This window comes from Pseudorasbora parva, chromosome 4, assembly GCF_024679245.1.
Source record: "Pseudorasbora parva isolate DD20220531a chromosome 4, ASM2467924v1, whole genome shotgun sequence".
Lineage (NCBI taxonomy): Eukaryota > Metazoa > Chordata > Actinopteri > Cypriniformes > Gobionidae > Pseudorasbora > Pseudorasbora parva.
The window spans coordinates 271,722-289,499 of record NC_090175.1 but is presented as its reverse complement, the minus strand read 5'-3'; the positions used below and the strand labels follow the sequence as shown (position 1 = coordinate 289,499).

At 42.5% G+C, this 17,778-nt stretch overlaps 1 protein-coding gene and 1 pseudogene across 1 annotated transcript in view; one reads left to right on the top strand and one right to left on the bottom strand.

Annotated features, from left to right (window-relative positions):
• Positions 1 to 17,778, bottom strand: part of LOC137072591 (integrin alpha-M-like) — a 48,436-nt gene that overhangs the window by 16,398 nt on the left and 14,260 nt on the right. The window contains exons 6-10 of the mRNA XM_067440433.1: positions 17,380 to 17,510; positions 6,668 to 6,810; positions 6,092 to 6,242; positions 5,484 to 5,622; positions 5,323 to 5,396 (exon numbers count right to left, since the gene is read on the bottom strand). Of these exons, the coding sequence (XP_067296534.1) occupies positions 5,323 to 5,396; positions 5,484 to 5,622; positions 6,092 to 6,242; positions 6,668 to 6,810; positions 17,380 to 17,510 (638 nt within the window). The remainder of the gene's footprint in view (positions 1 to 5,322; positions 5,397 to 5,483; positions 5,623 to 6,091; positions 6,243 to 6,667; positions 6,811 to 17,379; positions 17,511 to 17,778) is intronic.
• LOC137074214 (uncharacterized) lies at positions 3,757 to 4,726 on the top strand (annotated as a pseudogene).

Here is a 17,778-nt window from a genome sequence, read left to right as displayed (position 1 = left end):
ACACACCAGCTGATAGGTGGAGTGGAGACCGAGTGACGAAGCCAATCAGGAGAGAGGGATGACTAGGAGGCCATGATGGACAAAAGCCAATGGGCAAATTTGGCCAGGATGCCGGGGTACACCCCTACTCTTCTTCCCAAGGATATCCTGGGATTTTTAATGACCACAGAGAGTCTATTCAACTCAGCACTCAGCAATTTGAGTATTTGAGTCTTTTCGAGTATATTCGGGCATTAGCCAACATTACATTGTATGGGTCAAAATTAAATACATTTTTCTTGTATGCAAAAAATTATTAGGATATTAAGTAAATATCATGTTCTATAAAGATATTTTGTAAATGTAAAACTGTAAATATATACAAATGTATTATTATTAGTAATATGCATTGCTAAGGACTTCATTTGGACAGCTTTAAAGGCAAGGCAACACAAGTTTACTCATATAGCACATATTATACACAATAATAATTCAAAGTGCTTTACATGGAAAACGTATTAAAATAATGATAAAATAATCACAAAATATGCACAAGAAACAAAAGTCCTGGATCACTAAATCCAAGGCACGCCTTTCTGATATGGGAGAGATTGAGAGTAAGGTTTGTGATTTTACACTAGAAGTTTTTGGCGGTGTCTAGTGTCGCTCTCAGAGGTGGCAATCCAATCTGCAGCATGAACATCACCCTGTTTATTAAATAAATAGAGCATGGTCACAGTATGTTAGACCAAACCAAAAAGTGGATTTTATGTTGAATTCTTTAAAACAGCTGATTTAACCAAAGTAATTTGGATTTAAATAACAGTTGTAATATCATAAAAGGATATTATGTTTTAACTAAGCATTGTTAAAGCATTGTCTAAGCATTGTAACGATAGAGGGCGAATCGGAATAATTGTTCTATAAAGGAATTTTGGGTTTGCATGAGTTGTATGCCAAAATCATCAGTATTAAAACAATAAAAGACCTGAAATATTTCAGTTGGTGTGCAATGATTCTAAAATATATGAAAGTTTAATTTTTAGCATTACATTATGGAAAATAATGAACTTTATCACAATATGCTAATATTTTGAGAAGGACCTATAGGTTGTAAGCAAGATGAGAAACACAGATTCTGGAGCGAGTTGGAGGAAGTGATGCAGACTGTTCCCAGAGGTGAGAGGGTAGTGATAGGGGCAGATTTTGATTGCTCCTGGCTTATTGATTGTTCCTGATCGATTGCTCCTGTCTACCTGCTGCTGCTGCTGCCTGCCCCAGTGTTTGTAGCTCTGTATAGCTGCATTTGAATCTCTATTTGATATATTTTCTTTGTTATATATACTGCTAAATATAACTTACTCATCACCAGATAGTGTTTATTATAGCCTATCAAGTTAAATTTGACATCAATAGCTTTTAATCTAAATCATTACCACGCGTTAGCTTTTCGCTAGCCTGGTAGCTTTCCATTACCCGGGTCTCCTGTTTTCTGAGTTCATTAGACAACTGTGGTGAGTTGGATTATTAAATAGACTCCATGAAACAACTGTGGTACGTTTTTGGATCCATCAACAAATACGATAAGCCATGTCTCCTTCTCCTGTCATTGTCACTTGCACTGCATCCTACATGTTTAGACCAAGATTTCAGATTTAGAGACACGCATCCAGACTTTATGCGAGAGTAGTGAGAATGTAACAGCTTTAGATACTGCTTTGGATGCGACTAGCTTAGTGAACACTCATTGTTTGGTTCCGGCTGAGCCCGCGCAGCAGGGCTGGGTGACGATGAGAAAGCATAGTCGCGGATCTAAAAAACACTCTTCCGTTCTGATTAGAACATCAAACAGGTTCTCCCCACTCAGTGACGCACCCACTGAGGATCCTGTTGAAAGTGCCCTAGTTATTGGCGATTCTATTACACAGAACGTGAAAATAGAGACACCAGCCACCATAGTCACATGTTTACCAGGAGCCAGAGCGCCTGACATCAAAGCAAATTTAAAAGTGATGGCTAAAGCTAATCGTAAATTCTCTAAGATTATTATTCCCGTCGGCACTAAGGATGTTCGACTTCGCCAGTCGGAGATCACCAAAATTAACATTAAAGATGTGTGTAAACTTGCAAGTACGATGTCAAAGGCAGTCTGTTTCTCTGGTCCCCTCCCTGCTAAAAGGAGTGATGAAATAGTTATCAGATTATCATCACTCAATGGCTGGTTGTCTAAGTGGTGTCCGCAAAATAACATAGGGTTCATAGACAATTGGAAAAGTTTTTGTTGCAGACCTGACTGATTTGAATGGACATGTTGGGGAAGGGAATAGTGGGGATGAGGAAGTGATTGGCAGGTTTGGTCTTCAGGAAAGGAACCCAGAAGGACAGAGGTTGGTAGACTTTGCTAAAAGTATGGAGATGGTTGTGGTGAACATGTACTTTCAGAAGAGGTAGTACCACAGGGTGACATATAAGAGTGGTGGCAGGAGCACACAAGTGGACTATATCTTATGTAGACGCTGTAATCTGATGGAAATTAGCAATTGTAAAATAGTGGTAGGTGAGAGTGTAGCTAAACGGCAGAGGATGGTGGTGTGTAAGATGACTCTGATGGTGAGGAAGATGAAGAGAGTAAAGGCAGAGCAGAAGATAAAGTGGTGGAAGTTAGAAAAGGAAGAGTGCTGTGTGGTTTTCAGGGAGGAGTTGAGACAAGCTTTAGGTGGTCAGGATGGGCTAGACAATGACTGGACTACTACAGCCAAAGTGATCAGGGAGACGGGTAGAAAGGTGCTAGACGTGTCATCTGGAAGGAGGAAAGAAGACAAGGAGACTTGGTGAGAGGTTAGCTAGGAAGAAGTGGGACAGTTTGAGGACGGAGGAAAGTAGACAGGAATATAGGGTGATGCAGTGTGAGGTTAAGATAGCGGTGGCAAAGGCCAAACAGAAAGCGTATGAGGACATGTATGCAAGGTTAGATAGTAAAGAAGGTGAGAGGGATGTGTAGCAGGTTAGAGTGATTAAAGATTGAGATGGAAATGTGTTGACCAGGAAGTAGAAAGTATTAGCAAGGGTGAAGTTAGGAGAGATTTGAAGAGGATGAAGAGAGGAAAGGCAGTTGGTCCTGATGACATACCAGTGGAGGTATGGAAGTGTCTAGGAGAGATGGCAGTCGAGTTTTTAACTAGGCTGTTCAACAAGGTTTTAGAGAGTGAGAGGATGCCTGAGGAATGGAGGAGAAGTGTTTTGGTGAACAAGGGAGATGTTATTGAGGTATGGAGGTATTAAGATGATATGAGGTATTAAGCTGATGAGCCATACAATGAAGTTAAAGGGCGCCATACAATGAAGTTAAGCAAGGCTAAGGGGAAAAGTTGACATTTGTGACCAGCAGTATGGTTTCATGCCAAGAAAGAGCACTACAGATGCATTATTTGCTTTGAGAATGTTGATGGAGAAGTACAGAGAAGGTCAGAAAGAGCTCCATTGTGTCTTTGTAGATTTAGAGAAAGCATATGACAGAGTGCCAAGAGAGGAGCTGTGGTATTGTATGAGGAGATCTGGAGTGGCAGAGAAGTATGTTAGAGTGGTGCAGGATATGTATGAGAGCAGTAGGACAGTGGTGAGGTGTGCCATAGAGGAGACAGAGGTAGGACGGGGGTAAGGTGTGCCGTAGGGGAGACAGAGGTAGGACGGGGGTAAGGTGTGCCGTAGGGGAGACAGAGGTAGGACAGGGGTAAGGTGTGCCGTAGGTGACAGAAGTATGTTAGAGTGGTGCAGGATATGTATGAGAGCAGTAGGACAGTGGTGAGATGTGCCGTAGGGGAGACAGAGGTAGGACGGGGGTAAGGTGTGCCGTAGGGGAGACAGAGGTAGGACGGGGGTAAGGTGTGCCGTAGGGGAGACAGAGGTAGGACGGGGGTAAGGTGTGCCTTAGGGGAGACAGAGGTAGGACGGGGGTAAGGTATGCCGTAGGTGAGACAGAGGACTTCACGGTGAAGGTGGGACTGCATCACCTCATCTTGTTTGCGGTGGTGATGGACAGGCTGACAGATGAGGTCAGACAGGAATCTCCATGGACTATGATGTTTGCGGATGACATTGTGATCTGTAGTGAGAACAGAGAGCAGGTGGAGGAAAGTCTAGAGAGGTGGAGGTTTGCTTTGGAGAGAAGAGGAATGAAGGTTAGTCGCAGCAAGACAGAATACATGTGTGTGAATGAGAGGGAACCAAGTGGAACAGTGATGTTACAGGGGGAAGAGGTAAAGGTGCAGGATTTTAAGTACTTAGGGTCAGGTACTGTCAGGTCTGTTGTGTGATAAAAGAGTACCAGCAAGAATAAAAGGAAAGGTGTACAGGACAGTAGTGAGACCAGCGATTTTGTATGGTTTGGAGACAGTTGCACTGAGGAAAAGACAGGAGGAAGAGCTAGAGGTAGCAGAGCTGAAGATGCTGAGGTTCTCTTTGGGAGTGACGAGGGCGGATAGGATCAGGAATGAGTACATCAGAGGGACAGCACATGGGAGATGTTTTGGAGACAGAGTTAGAGAGGCCAGGTAGAGATGGTTTGGACATGTTCAGAGGGAGAGTGAATATATTGGTAAAAGGAAGCTGCGGTTAGATTTGCCAAGCAGAAGATCGAGAGGAAGACCAAAGAGGAGGTTTATGGATACAGTGAAGGAGGACATGAAAGTAGTCGGACTGAGAGAAGAGGATAGGACTAGATGGAGGCAGATGAGTCGCTGTGGCGACCCCTGATGTGAACAGCCGAAAGAAGAAGATAGTTTTTAAGTAAAAAAAATGTATGCAAAGAAATTGATTTTTTTTATTAAGTGCTTTAAAGTGCACAACACTTTTAAAGTGTAAGGAAGCTTTTTTTCGCTCATGTTTAACCTATAGGCCTGTAGAAAGCGCGGTGTCATTAGTTGGGTTAAAAAATAACGAAATTATAGTTTTTAATATATAATTATATATTAAAATAATAAGTGCACAACTCTTCTTAAGTATAAGGAAGCTTTTTCCCTCACGTGCAACCTAAGCCTATAGAAAATAATAATAAACAGAGCGAAATTCTGACCCAAAATGCTTTGTCTGTCTTCTGGCTGTTGTTGTAAATGGTGATATTTTCGCAAATGTTTCTTAAAAAATCAATGATATCTGTCCGCTGGAACACAATTGCATTTAATCTAAAACGGTTTATTTAAAATAATTATTTTTCAACAGATAGAATTAGAAATACAGGCCTGCCCCTAACAAAAGCCTGCTTCAAATAAAAGCCTGTTCTGCAGTTCAGGTAAATAAAGGCTCCTGTCTTTATTTGAGGAATTACGGTTCTTGTATATTTCTGACCTTGTGGTAGAGAACACTGAATCCACTTTGGGATAACTCTTTCAGTCTGTCTTTGCCGTGTGTGTCCTTTGACCCTGAAACCACAGAAGGAAGGATAAGTGGATTGATCATTTTATTTAAAACGTTATACCGTGTCCATTTTCTTTATGCTTGCATTTCACCTTCAATGTTGTAGATCTTTTTCTGCAGGTTGTCAAGAAGTCCTTCGAGTCCACCATAGTCTTGAATGTAGAAGGTGTTGTTCTCCTTGGGTTCTGAAGCCATCCGAGTGAGTGTGCTTAATTTAACTTCCTTTCCCACCTGACAAACAAAAACATAATTAAATATGACTTTGCAAAAACACTTTTAATAACCAATGCTATTTTAAACTGCTCAATATGTAATCATTTGCTGGACTTGGATGTTTGTTTTTTGAAAAATGTTAATGAACTGAAAACAGACTACTAATCTGTGATGAATTAGTACTTGAAGTACTTGTCATTTAAGCCCAAGGTGTGTAATTATTGCCTTACTAGCAACAACAAATTGCACAAATAATGACTTTCCTAGTATGCCATTGGTCAGTCAATCATATATTCCTGCCACAAACCCATGTGATTGGTTGAGCCTGTTGACATGTCAGGCTGCTCAAACAAACCCATGATGTGAAATCATCACAGAGTTTCAGGTATTAGACTACCATTGACTTACAGTGAGCCTGAACATGACACACCACAAACTATCTGAACATACAGTGTAAATGACAAGCTTGAGCTGTAAGGAAACTCACCCCAATGATGTAGCGCAGGATGTTTTGCTCATCACAGCTTTTGAGGATATATTGTTTATCAAGCTCACTGGGTTCTCCATCTGTGATAATCACCAGGGCTTTCTGAGCGCTGAGATCGGCTCCAGACGATGCGTCATTCAGGAGTTTATTTCTGGATGTAATAAATCATAAATTATTACATATGACCAGCTTTCAGTCTCCACATCAGTGTTCTTCTGTAGTTTCTACACCAATGTGTTTTAATGTATAATTTAAAGAACAACAAAATTCCAACTTCAGAAACATTGGGTCTCATTTATGAATAATTCTTAAAGAAAACTCAAAGTGATTTGCACGTTAAAAGGACCTTCCAAGCAACTCTCCTCCAGATTTACAAACACCTCATAAACATCAGATTTGATAGTTAATCTTGTGTATGTCAATGAATTCCATGAGGCTGAATGTGTTTAACAGACCAGAAACAAAAAGCAAAACTACAGAAATAACCATATTTGATTTTCATTTGTTCATTTCAAAACTTTTCTCTGTCAGTGTAAATTCAGTGGGCACTGATAAACACATTAAGGTTTTACTCACAAGGTATGTCTGATTGCTTTGAATGTGTTTGTGAGAGATTTCATTTGTGGCTCTTCCATGAGTTTGCGTTCAGCAGAGCCGTCCTTATAGTTGTTGAAGTCAAACACAGTTCTGGGGTCTGTTGAAAACTGGACAGCTGCAAACTGACATAGAAAAAGGCAAACAACACTCAAACACAAACATATAACTACACCATGCATAAACAATGCATTTATCACTTGTTTCTGCTTCTTCTTCGCCTATGTTTTGATCAGTAGATTCCGTATTCTTTCAGAAGTTTGTGATAGCCCCCCCCCCCCCCCCCCCACCGTATAACAGTGAAAACACAGATGTGTAATAGAGCCCCCTACCGTATAACAGTGTAAACACAGATGTGTAATAGCGCCCCCTACCGTATAACAGTGTAAACACAGATGTGTAATAGCGCCCCCTACCGTATAACAGTGAAAACACAGATGTGTAATAGAGCCCCCTACCGTATAACAGTGAAAACACAGATGTGTAATAGCGCCCCCTACCGTATAACAGTGAAAACACAGATGTGTAATAGAGCCCCCTACCGTATAACAGCGAAAACACAGATGTGTAATAGAGCCCCCTACCGTATAACAGTGAAAACACAGATGTGTAATAGCGCCCCCTACCGTATAACAGTGTAAACACAGATGTGTAATAGAGCCCCCTACCGTATAACAGTGTAAACACAGATGTGTAATAGCGCCCCCTACCGTATAACAGTGTAAACACAGATGTGTAATAGCGCCCCCTACCGTATAACAGTGAAAACACAGATGTGTAATAGAGCCCCCTACCGTATAACAGCGAAAACACAGATGTGTAATAGAGCCCCCTACCGTATAACAGTGAAAACACAGATGTGTAATAGCGCCCCCTACCGTATAACAGTGAAAACACAGATGTGTAATAGAGCCCCCTACCGTATAACAGTGTAAACACAGATGTGTAATAGCGCCCCCTACCGTATAACAGTGTAAACACAGATGTGTAATAGCGCCCCCTACCGTATAACAGTGAAAACACAGATGTGTAATAGAGCCCCCTACCGTATAACAGTGAAAACACAGATGTGTAATAGCGCCCCCTACCGTATAACAGTGAAAACACAGATGTGTAATAGAGCCCCCTACCGTATAACAGTGAAAACACAGATGTGTAATAGCGCCCCCTACCGTATAACAGTGTAAATACAGATGTGTAATAGCGCCCCCTACCGCATAACAGTGAATACACAGATGTGTAATAGCGCCCCCTACCGTATAACAGTGTAAACACAGATGTGTAATAGTGCCCCCTACCGTATAACAGTGTAAACACAGATGTGTAATAGAGCCCCCTACCGTATAACAGTGTAAACACAGATGTGTAATAGCGCCCCCTACCGTATAACAGTGTAAACACAGATGTGTAATAGCGCCCCCTACCGTATAACAGTGAAAACACAGATGTGTAATAGAGCCCCCTACCGTATAACAGTGAAAACACAGATGTGTAATAGAGCCCCCTACCGTATAACAGTGAAAACACAGATGTGTAATAGAGCCCCCTACCGTATAACAGTGAAAACACAGATGTGTAATAGCGCCCCCTACCGTATAACAGTGTAAACACTGATGTGTAATAGAGCCCCCTACCGTATAACAGTGAAAACACAGATGTGTAATAGAGCCCCCTACCGTATAACAGTGTAAACACAGATGTGTAATAGAGCCCACTACCGTATAACAGTGAAAACACAGATGTGTAATAGAGCCCCCTACCGTATAACAGTGAAAACACAGATGTGTTATAGCGCCCCCTACCGTATAACAGTGAAAACACAGATGTGTAATAGCGCCCCCTACCGTATAACAGTGAAAACACAGATGTGTAATAGAGCCCCCTACCGTATAACAGTGAAAACACAGATGTGTAATAGCGCCCCCTACCGTATAACAGTGTAAACACTGATGTGTAATAGAGCCCCCTACCGTATAACAGTGAAAACACAGATGTGTAATAGAGCCCCCTACCGTATAACAGTGAAAACACAGATGTGTAATAGAGCCCACTACCGTATAACAGTGAAAACACAGATGTGTAATAGAGCCCACTACCGTATAACAGTGAAAACACAGATGTGTAATAGAGCCCCCTACCGTATAACAGTGAAAACACAGATGTGAAATAGAGCCCCCTACCGCATAACAGTGAAAACACAGATGTGTAATAGCGCCCCCTACCGTATAACAGTGTAAACACAGATGTGTAAAAGAGCCCCCTACCGTATAACAGTGAAAACACAGATGTGTAATAGAGCCCCCTACCGTATAACAGCGAAAACACAGATGTGTAATAGAGCCCCCTACCGTATAACAGTGTAAACACAGATGTGTAATAGCGCCCCCTACCGTATAACAGAGAATACACAGATGTGTAATAGAGCCCCCTACCGTATAACAGTGTAAACACAGATGTGTAATAGAGCCCCCTACCGTATAACAGTGAAAACACAGATGTGTAATAGCGCCCCCTACCGTATAACAGTGAAAACACAGATGTGTAATAGAGCCCCCTACCGTATAACAGTGAAAACACAGATGTGTAATAGAGCCCCCTACCGTATAACAGTGAAAACACAGATGTGTAATAGAGCCCCCTACCGTATAACAGTGAAAACACAGATGTGAAATAGAGCCCCCTACCGCATAACAGTGAAAACACAGATGTGTAATAGCGCCCCCTACCGTATAACAGTGTAAACACAGATGTGTAAAAGAGCCCCCTACCGTATAACAGTGAAAACACAGATGTGTAATAGAGCCCCCTACCGTATAACAGTGAAAACACAGATGTGTAATAGAGCCCCCTACCGTATAACAGTGTAAACACAGATGTGTAATAGCGCCCCCTACCGTATAACAGTGAATACACAGATGTGTAATAGAGCCCCCTACCGTATAACAGTGTAAACACAGATGTGTAATAGCTCCCCCTACCGTATAACAGTGAAAACACAGATGTGTAATAGAGCCCCCTACCGTATAACAGTGAAAACACAGATGTGAAATAGAGCCCCCTACCGCATAACAGTGAAAACACAGATGTGTAATAGCGCCCCCTACCGTATAACAGTGTAAACACAGATGTGTAAAAGAGCCCCCTACCGTATAACAGTGAAAACACAGATGTGTAATAGAGCCCCCTACCATATAACAGTGAAAACACAGATGTGTAATAGAGCCCCCTACCGTATAACAGTGTAAACACAGATGTGTAAAAGAGCCCCCTACCGTATAACAGTGTAAACACAGATGTGTAATAGCGCCCCCTACCGTATAACAGTGAAAACACAGATGTGTAATAGCGCCCCCTACCGTATAACAGTGAAAACACAGATGTGTAATAGCGCCCCCTACCGTATAACAGTGTAAACACAGATGTGTAATAGAGCCCCCTACCGTATAACAGTGTAAACACAGATGTGTAATAGCGCCCCCTACCGCATAACAGTGAAAACACAGATGTGTAATAGCTCCCCCTACCGTATAACAGTGTAAACACAGATGTGTAATAGTGCCCCCTACCGTATAACAGTGTAAACACAGATGTGTAATAGCGCCCCCTACCGCATAACAGTGTAAACACAGATGTGTAATAGCGCCCCCTACCGTATAACAGTGAAAACACAGATGTGTAATAGCGCCCCCTACCGCATAACAGTGTAAACACAGATGTGTAATAGCTCCCCCTACCGCATAACAGTGTAAACACAGATGTGTAATAGTGCCCCCTACCGCATAACAGTGAAAACACAGATGTGTAATAGCGCCCCCTACCGTATAACAGTGAAAACACAGATGTGTAATAGCGCCCCCTACCGCATAACAGTGTAAACACAGATGTGTAATAGCTCCCCCTACCGCATAACAGTGTAAACACAGATGTGTAATAGCGCCCCCTACCGCATAACAGTGAAAACACAGATGTGTAATAGCTCCCCCTACCGTATAACAGTGTAAACACAGATGTGTAATAGCGCCCCCTACCGTATAACAGTGTAAACACAGATGTGTAATAGTGCCCCCTACCGTATAACAGTGTAAACACAGATGTGTAATATCGCCCCCTACCGTATAACAGTGAAAACACAGATGTGTAATAGCGCCCCCTACCGCATAACAGTGTAAACACAGATGTGTAATAGCGCCCCCTACCGCATAACAGTGTAAACACAGATGTGTAATAGCGCCCCCTACCGCATAACAGTGTAAACACAGATGTGTAATAGCGCCCCCTACCGTATAACAGTGAAAACACAGATGTGTAATAGTGCCCCCTACCGTATAACAGTGTAAACACAGATGTGTAATAGCGCCCCCTACCGCATAACAGTGAAAACACAGATGTGTAATAGAGCCCCCTACCGTATAACAGTGAAAACACAGATGTGTAATAGAGCCCCCTACCGTATAACAGTGAAAACACAGATGTGTAATAGAGCCCCCTACCGTATAACAGTGAAAACACAGATGTGTAATAGCGCCCCCTACCGCATAACAGTGAAAACACAGAAGTGTAATAGCTCCCCCTACCTTATAACAGTGTAAACACAGATGTGTAATAGCGCCCCCTACCGTATAACAGTGTAAACACAGATGTGTAATAGCGCCCCCTACCGTATAACAGTGAAAACACAGATGTGTAATAGAGCCCCCTACCGTATAACAGTGTAAACACAGATGTGTAATAGAGCCCCCTACCATATAACAGTGTAAACACAGATGTGTAATAGCGCCCCCTACCGCATAACAGTGAAAACACAGATGTGTAATAGCGCCCCCTACCGTATAACAGTGTAAACACAGATGTGTAATAGCGCCCCCTACCGTATAACAGTGTAAACACAGATGTGTAATAGAGCCCCCTACCGTATAACAGTGAAAACACAGATGTGTAATAGAGCCCCCTACCGTATAACAGTGTAAACACAGATGTGTAATAGAGCCCCCTACCATATAACAGTGTAAACACAGATGTGTAATAGCGCCCCCTACCGTATAACAGTGTAAACACAGATGTGTAATAGCGCCCCCTACCGTATAACAGTGTAAACACAGATGTGTAATAGCGCCCCCTACCGTATAACAGTGTAAACACAGATGTGTAATAGAGCCCCCTACCGTATAACAGTGTAAACACAGATGTGTAATAGCGCCCCCTACCGTATAACAGTGTAAACACAGATGTGTAATAGCGCCCCCTACCGTATAACAGTGTAAACACAGATGTGTAATAGCGCCCCCTACCGTATAACAGTGAAAACACAGATGTGAAATAGAGCCCCCTACCGCATAACAGTGAAAACACAGATGTGTAATAGCGCCCCCTACCGCATAACAGTGAAAACACAGATGTGTAATAGAGCCCCCTACCGTATAAGAGTGAAAACACAAATGTGTAATAGCGCCCCCTACCGTATAACAGTGTAAACACAGATGTGTAATAGCGCCCCCTACCGTATAACAGTGAAAACACAGATGTGTAATAGCGCCCCCTACCGTATAACAGTGTAAACACAGATGTGTAATAGCACCCCCTACCGTATAACAGTGAAAACACAGATGTGTAATAGAGCCCCCTACCGTATAACAGTGAAAACACAGATGTGTAATAGCGCCCCCTACCGTATAACAGTGAAAACACAGATGTGTAATAGCGCCCCCTACCGTATAACAGTGAAAACACAGATGTGTAATAGCGCCCCCTACCGTATAACAGTGTAAACACAGATGTGTAATAGCACCCCCTACCGTATAACAGTGAAAACACAGATGTGTAATAGAGCCCCCTACCGTATAACAGTGAAAACACAGATGTGTAATAGCGCCCCCTACCGTATAACAGTGAAAACACAGATGTGTAATAGCGCCCCCTACCGTATAACAGTGAAAACACAGATGTGTAATAGCGCCCCCTACCGTATAACAGTGAAAACACAGATGTGTAATAGAGCCCCCTACCGTATAACAGTGTAAACACAGATGTGTAATAGAGCCCCCTACCGTATAACAGTGAAAACACAGATTTGTAATAGCGCCCCCTACCGTATAACAGTGAAAACACAGATGTGTAATAGAGCCCCCTACCGTATAACAGTGAAAACACAGATGTGTAATAGCGCCCCCTACCGTATAACAGTGAAAACACAGATGTGTAATAGCGCCCCCTACCGTATAACAGTGTAAACACAGATGTGTAATAGAGCCCCCTACCGTATAACAGTGTAAACACAGATGTGTAATAGAGCCCCCTACCGCATAACAGTGAAAACACAGATGTGTAATAGAGCCCTCTACCATATAACAGTGAAAACACAGATGTGTAATAGCGCCCCCTACCGTATAACTGTGAAAACACAGATGTGTAATAGCTCCCCCTACCGTATAACAGTGTAAACACAGATGTGTTATAGCGCCCCCTACCGCATAACAGTGAAAACACAGATGTGTAATAGCGCCCCCTACCGTATAACAGTGAAAACACAGATGTGTAATAGCGCCCCCTACCGTATAACAGTGTAAACACAGATGAGTAATAGCGCCCCCTACCGTATAACAGTGAAAACACAGATGTGTAATAGCGCCCCCTACCCTATAACAGTGAAAACACAGATGTGTAATAGAGCCCCCTACCGTATAACAGTGAAAACACAGATGTGTAATAGAGCCCCCTACCGTATAACAGTGAAAACACAGATGTGTAATAGCGCCCCCTACCGTATAACAGTGAAAACACAGATGTGTAATAGCGCCCCCTACCGTATAACAGTGAAAACACAGATGTGTAATAGCGCCCCCTACCGTATAACAGTGAAAACACAGATGTGTAATAGAGCCCCCTACCGTATAACAGTGAAAACACAGATGTGTAATAGCGCCCCCTACCGTATAACAGTGAAAACACAGATGTGTAATAGCGCCCCCTACCGTATAACAGTGAAAACACAGATGTGTAATAGCGCCCCCTACCGTATAACAGTGAAAACACAGATGTGTAATAGCGCCCCCTACCGTATAACAGTGAAAACACAGATGTGTAATAGCGCCCCCTACCGTATAACAGTGAAAACACAGATGTGTAATAGAGCCCCCTACCGTATAACAGTGAAAACACAGATGTGTAATAGTGCCCCCTACCGTATAACAGTGAAAACACAGATGTGTAATAGCGCCCCCTACCGTATAACAGTGAAAACACAGATGTGTAATAGAGCCCCCTACCGTATAACAGTGAAAACACAGATGTGTAATAGCGCTCCCTACCGTATAACAGTGAAAACACAGATGTGTAATAGAGCCCCCTACCGTATAACAGTGAAAACACAGATGTGTAATAGCGCCCCCTACCGTATAACAGTGTAAACACAGATGTGTAATAGAGCCCCCTACCGTATAACAGTGAAAACACAGATGTGTAATAGAGCCCCCTACCGTATAACAGTGAAAACACAGATGTGTAATAGCGCCCCCTACTGTATAACAGTGAAAACACAGATATGTAATAGCGCCCCCTACCGTATAACAGTGTAAACACAGATGTGTAATAGAGCCCCCTACCGTATAACAGTGTAAACACAGATGTGTAATAGAGCCCCCTACCGCATAACAGTGAAAACACAGATGTGTAATAGAGCCCTCTACCATATAACAGTGAAAACACAGATGTGTAATAGCGCCCCCTACCGTATAACAGTGAAAACACAGATGTGTAATAGCTCCCCCTACCGTATAACAGTGTAAACACAGATGTGTTATAGCGCCCCCTACCGTATAGCAGTGAAAACACAGATGTGTAATAGAGCCCCCTACCGTATAACAGTGAAAACACAGATGTGTAATAGCGCCCCCTACCGTATAACAGTGAAAACACAGATGTGTAATAGCGCCCCCTACCGTATAACAGTGAAAACACAGATGTGTAATAGAGCCCCCTACCGTATAACAGTGAAAACACAGATGTGTAATAGAGCCCCCTACCCTATAACAGTGAAAACACAGATGTGTAATAGAGCCCCCTACCGTATAACAGTGAAAACACAGATGTGTAATAGCGCCCCCTACCGTGTAAGAGTGAAAACACAGATGTGTAATAGCGCCCCCTACCGTATAACAGTGAAAACACAGATGTGTAATAGAGCCCCCTACCGTATAACAGTGTAAACACAGATGTGTAATAGCGCCCCCTACCGTATAACAGTGAAAACACAAATGTGTAATAGAGCCCCCTACCGTATAACAGTGAAAACACAGATGTGTTATTGAGCCCCCCACCGTATAACAGTGAAAACACAGATGTGTAATAGAGCCCCCTACCGTATAACAGTGTAAACACAGATGTGTAATAGAGCCCCCTACCATATAACAGTGAAAACACAGATGAGTAATAGCGCCCCCTACCGTATAACAGTGAAAACACAGATGAGTAATAGAGCCCCCTACCGTATAACAGTGTAAACACAGATGTGTAATAGCGCCCCCTACCGTATAACAGTGAAAACACAGATGTGTAATAGTGCCCCCTACCGTATAACAGTGTAAACACAGATGTGTAATAGCGCCCCCTACCGTATAACAGTGAAAACACAGATGTGTAATAGTGCCCCCTACCATATAACAGTGAAAACACAGATGTGTAATAGCGCCCCCTACCCTATAACAGTGAAAACACAGATGTGTAATAGCACCCCCTACCGTATAACAGTGAAAACACAGATGTGTAATAGCGCCCCCTACCCTATAACAGTGAAAACACAGATGTGTAATAGCGCCCCCTACCATATAACAGTGAAAACACAGATGTGTAATAGTGCCCCCTACCCTATAACAGTGAAAACACAGATGTGTAATAGCGCCCCCTACCGTATAACAGTGTAAACACAGATGTGTAATAGAGCCCCCTACCGTATAACAGTGTAAACACAGATGTGTAATAGCGCCCCCTACCATATAACAGTGAAAACACAGATGTGTAATAGCGCCCCCTACCGTATAACAGTGTAAACACAGATGTGTAATAGCGCCCCCTACCGTATAACAGTGAAAACACAGATGTGTAATAGAGCCCCCTACCGTATAACAGTGTAAACACAGATGTGTAATAGAGCCCCCTACCGTATAACAGTGAAAACACAGATGTGTAATAGAGCCCCCTACCGTATAACAGTGAAAACACAGATGTGTAATAGCGCCCCCTACCGTATAACAGTGAAAACACAGATGTGTAATAGCGCCCCCTACCGTATAACAGTGAAAACACAGATGTGTAATAGCGCCCCCTACCGTATAACAGTGAAAACACAGATGTGTAATAGAGCCCCCTACCGTATAACAGTGAAAACACAGATGTGTAATAGCGCCCCCTACCGTATAACAGTGAAAACACAGATGTGTAATAGCGCCCCCTACCGTATAACAGTGAAAACACAGATGTGTAATAGAGCCCCCTACCGTATAACAGTGAAAACACAGATGTGTAATAGCGCCCCCTATCCTATAACAGTGAAAACACAGATGTGTAATAGCTCCCCCTACCGTATAACAGTGTAAACACAGATGTGTAATAGCGCCCCCTACCGTATAACAGTGTAAACACAGATGTGTAATAGCGCCCCCTACCGTATAACAGTGTAAACACAGATGTGTAATAGCGCCCCCTACCGTATAACAGTGTAAACACAGATGTGTAATAGCGCCCCCTACTGTATAACAGTGTAAACACAGATGTGTAATAGCGCCCCCTACCGTATAACAGTGTAAACACAGATGTGTAATAGCGCCCCCTACCGTATAACAGTGTAAACACAGATGTGTAATAGCGCCCCCTACCGTATAACAGTGTAAACACAGATGTGTAATAGCGCCCCCTACCGTATAACAGTGTAAACACAGATGTGTAATAGCGCCCCCTACTGTATAACAGTGTAAACACAGATGTGTAATAGCGCTCCTACCGTATAACAGTGAAAACACAGATGTGTAATAGAGCCCCCTACCGTATAACAGTGAAAACGCAGATGTGTGATAGCGCCCCCTACCGTATAACAGTGTAAACACAGATGTGTAATAGCGCCCCCTACCGTATAACAGTGTAAACACAGATGTGTAATAGCGCCCCCTACTGTATAACAGTGTAAACACAGATGTGTAATAGCGCCCCCTACCGTATAACAGTGAAAACACAGATGTGTAATAGAGCCCCCTACCGTATAACAGTGAAAACGCAGATGTGTAATAGCGCCCCCTACCGTATAACAGTGTAAACACAGATGTGTAATAGCGCCCCCTACCGTATAACAGTGTAAACACAGATGTGTAATAGCGCCCCCTACTGTATAACAGTGTAAACACAGATGTGTAATAGCGCCCCCTACCGTATAACAGTGAAAACACAGATGTGTAATAGAGCCCCCTACCGTATAACAGTGAAAACGCAGATGTGTGATAGCGCCCCCTACCGTATAACAGTGAAAACACAGATGTGTGATAGCGATGCATATCTCCAGAAAGTAGAGACTCTAATATCTCAAATGGTGCTACATATGACATCATAGCTCCTCCGCAGACATTTAAAATTGAAAGCATACACATGACAATGTCATTCCCGACCCTTTACAGGGTCCATGGAGTTTAAGTGGTTAATAGTAATTGATTTACCTTAATGGAGGAATTTGATAGTTTTTTCATAACATCTTTGATGAATTTTTTGTTCATTTCAAATGATTGGTGGTTCATACTGCTGGATCCATCAAACAGAAACACCAGATTGACTTCTCTCTTCGTGCATTCTGCAGAAATATCACAATATATGGAAACAACGTTACGCCAACTTCTTTTAGCAATCAAACTAATTATTGACAAGATGGCCAATAAATTCATATATTTCCCAGGTATGTAACGTAATATCTTTAATCATGTCTTTAGTCTTTCACCGTGTTGTCAGTAAACATCACCCCAACTAGGGCTGCATGATTAATTTTTTGAACATATAACAATTTTTGCTTCTCTTGATTAATTAAAGATGAACAAGCTTTGGCTTGGCTTGCCAATATACAA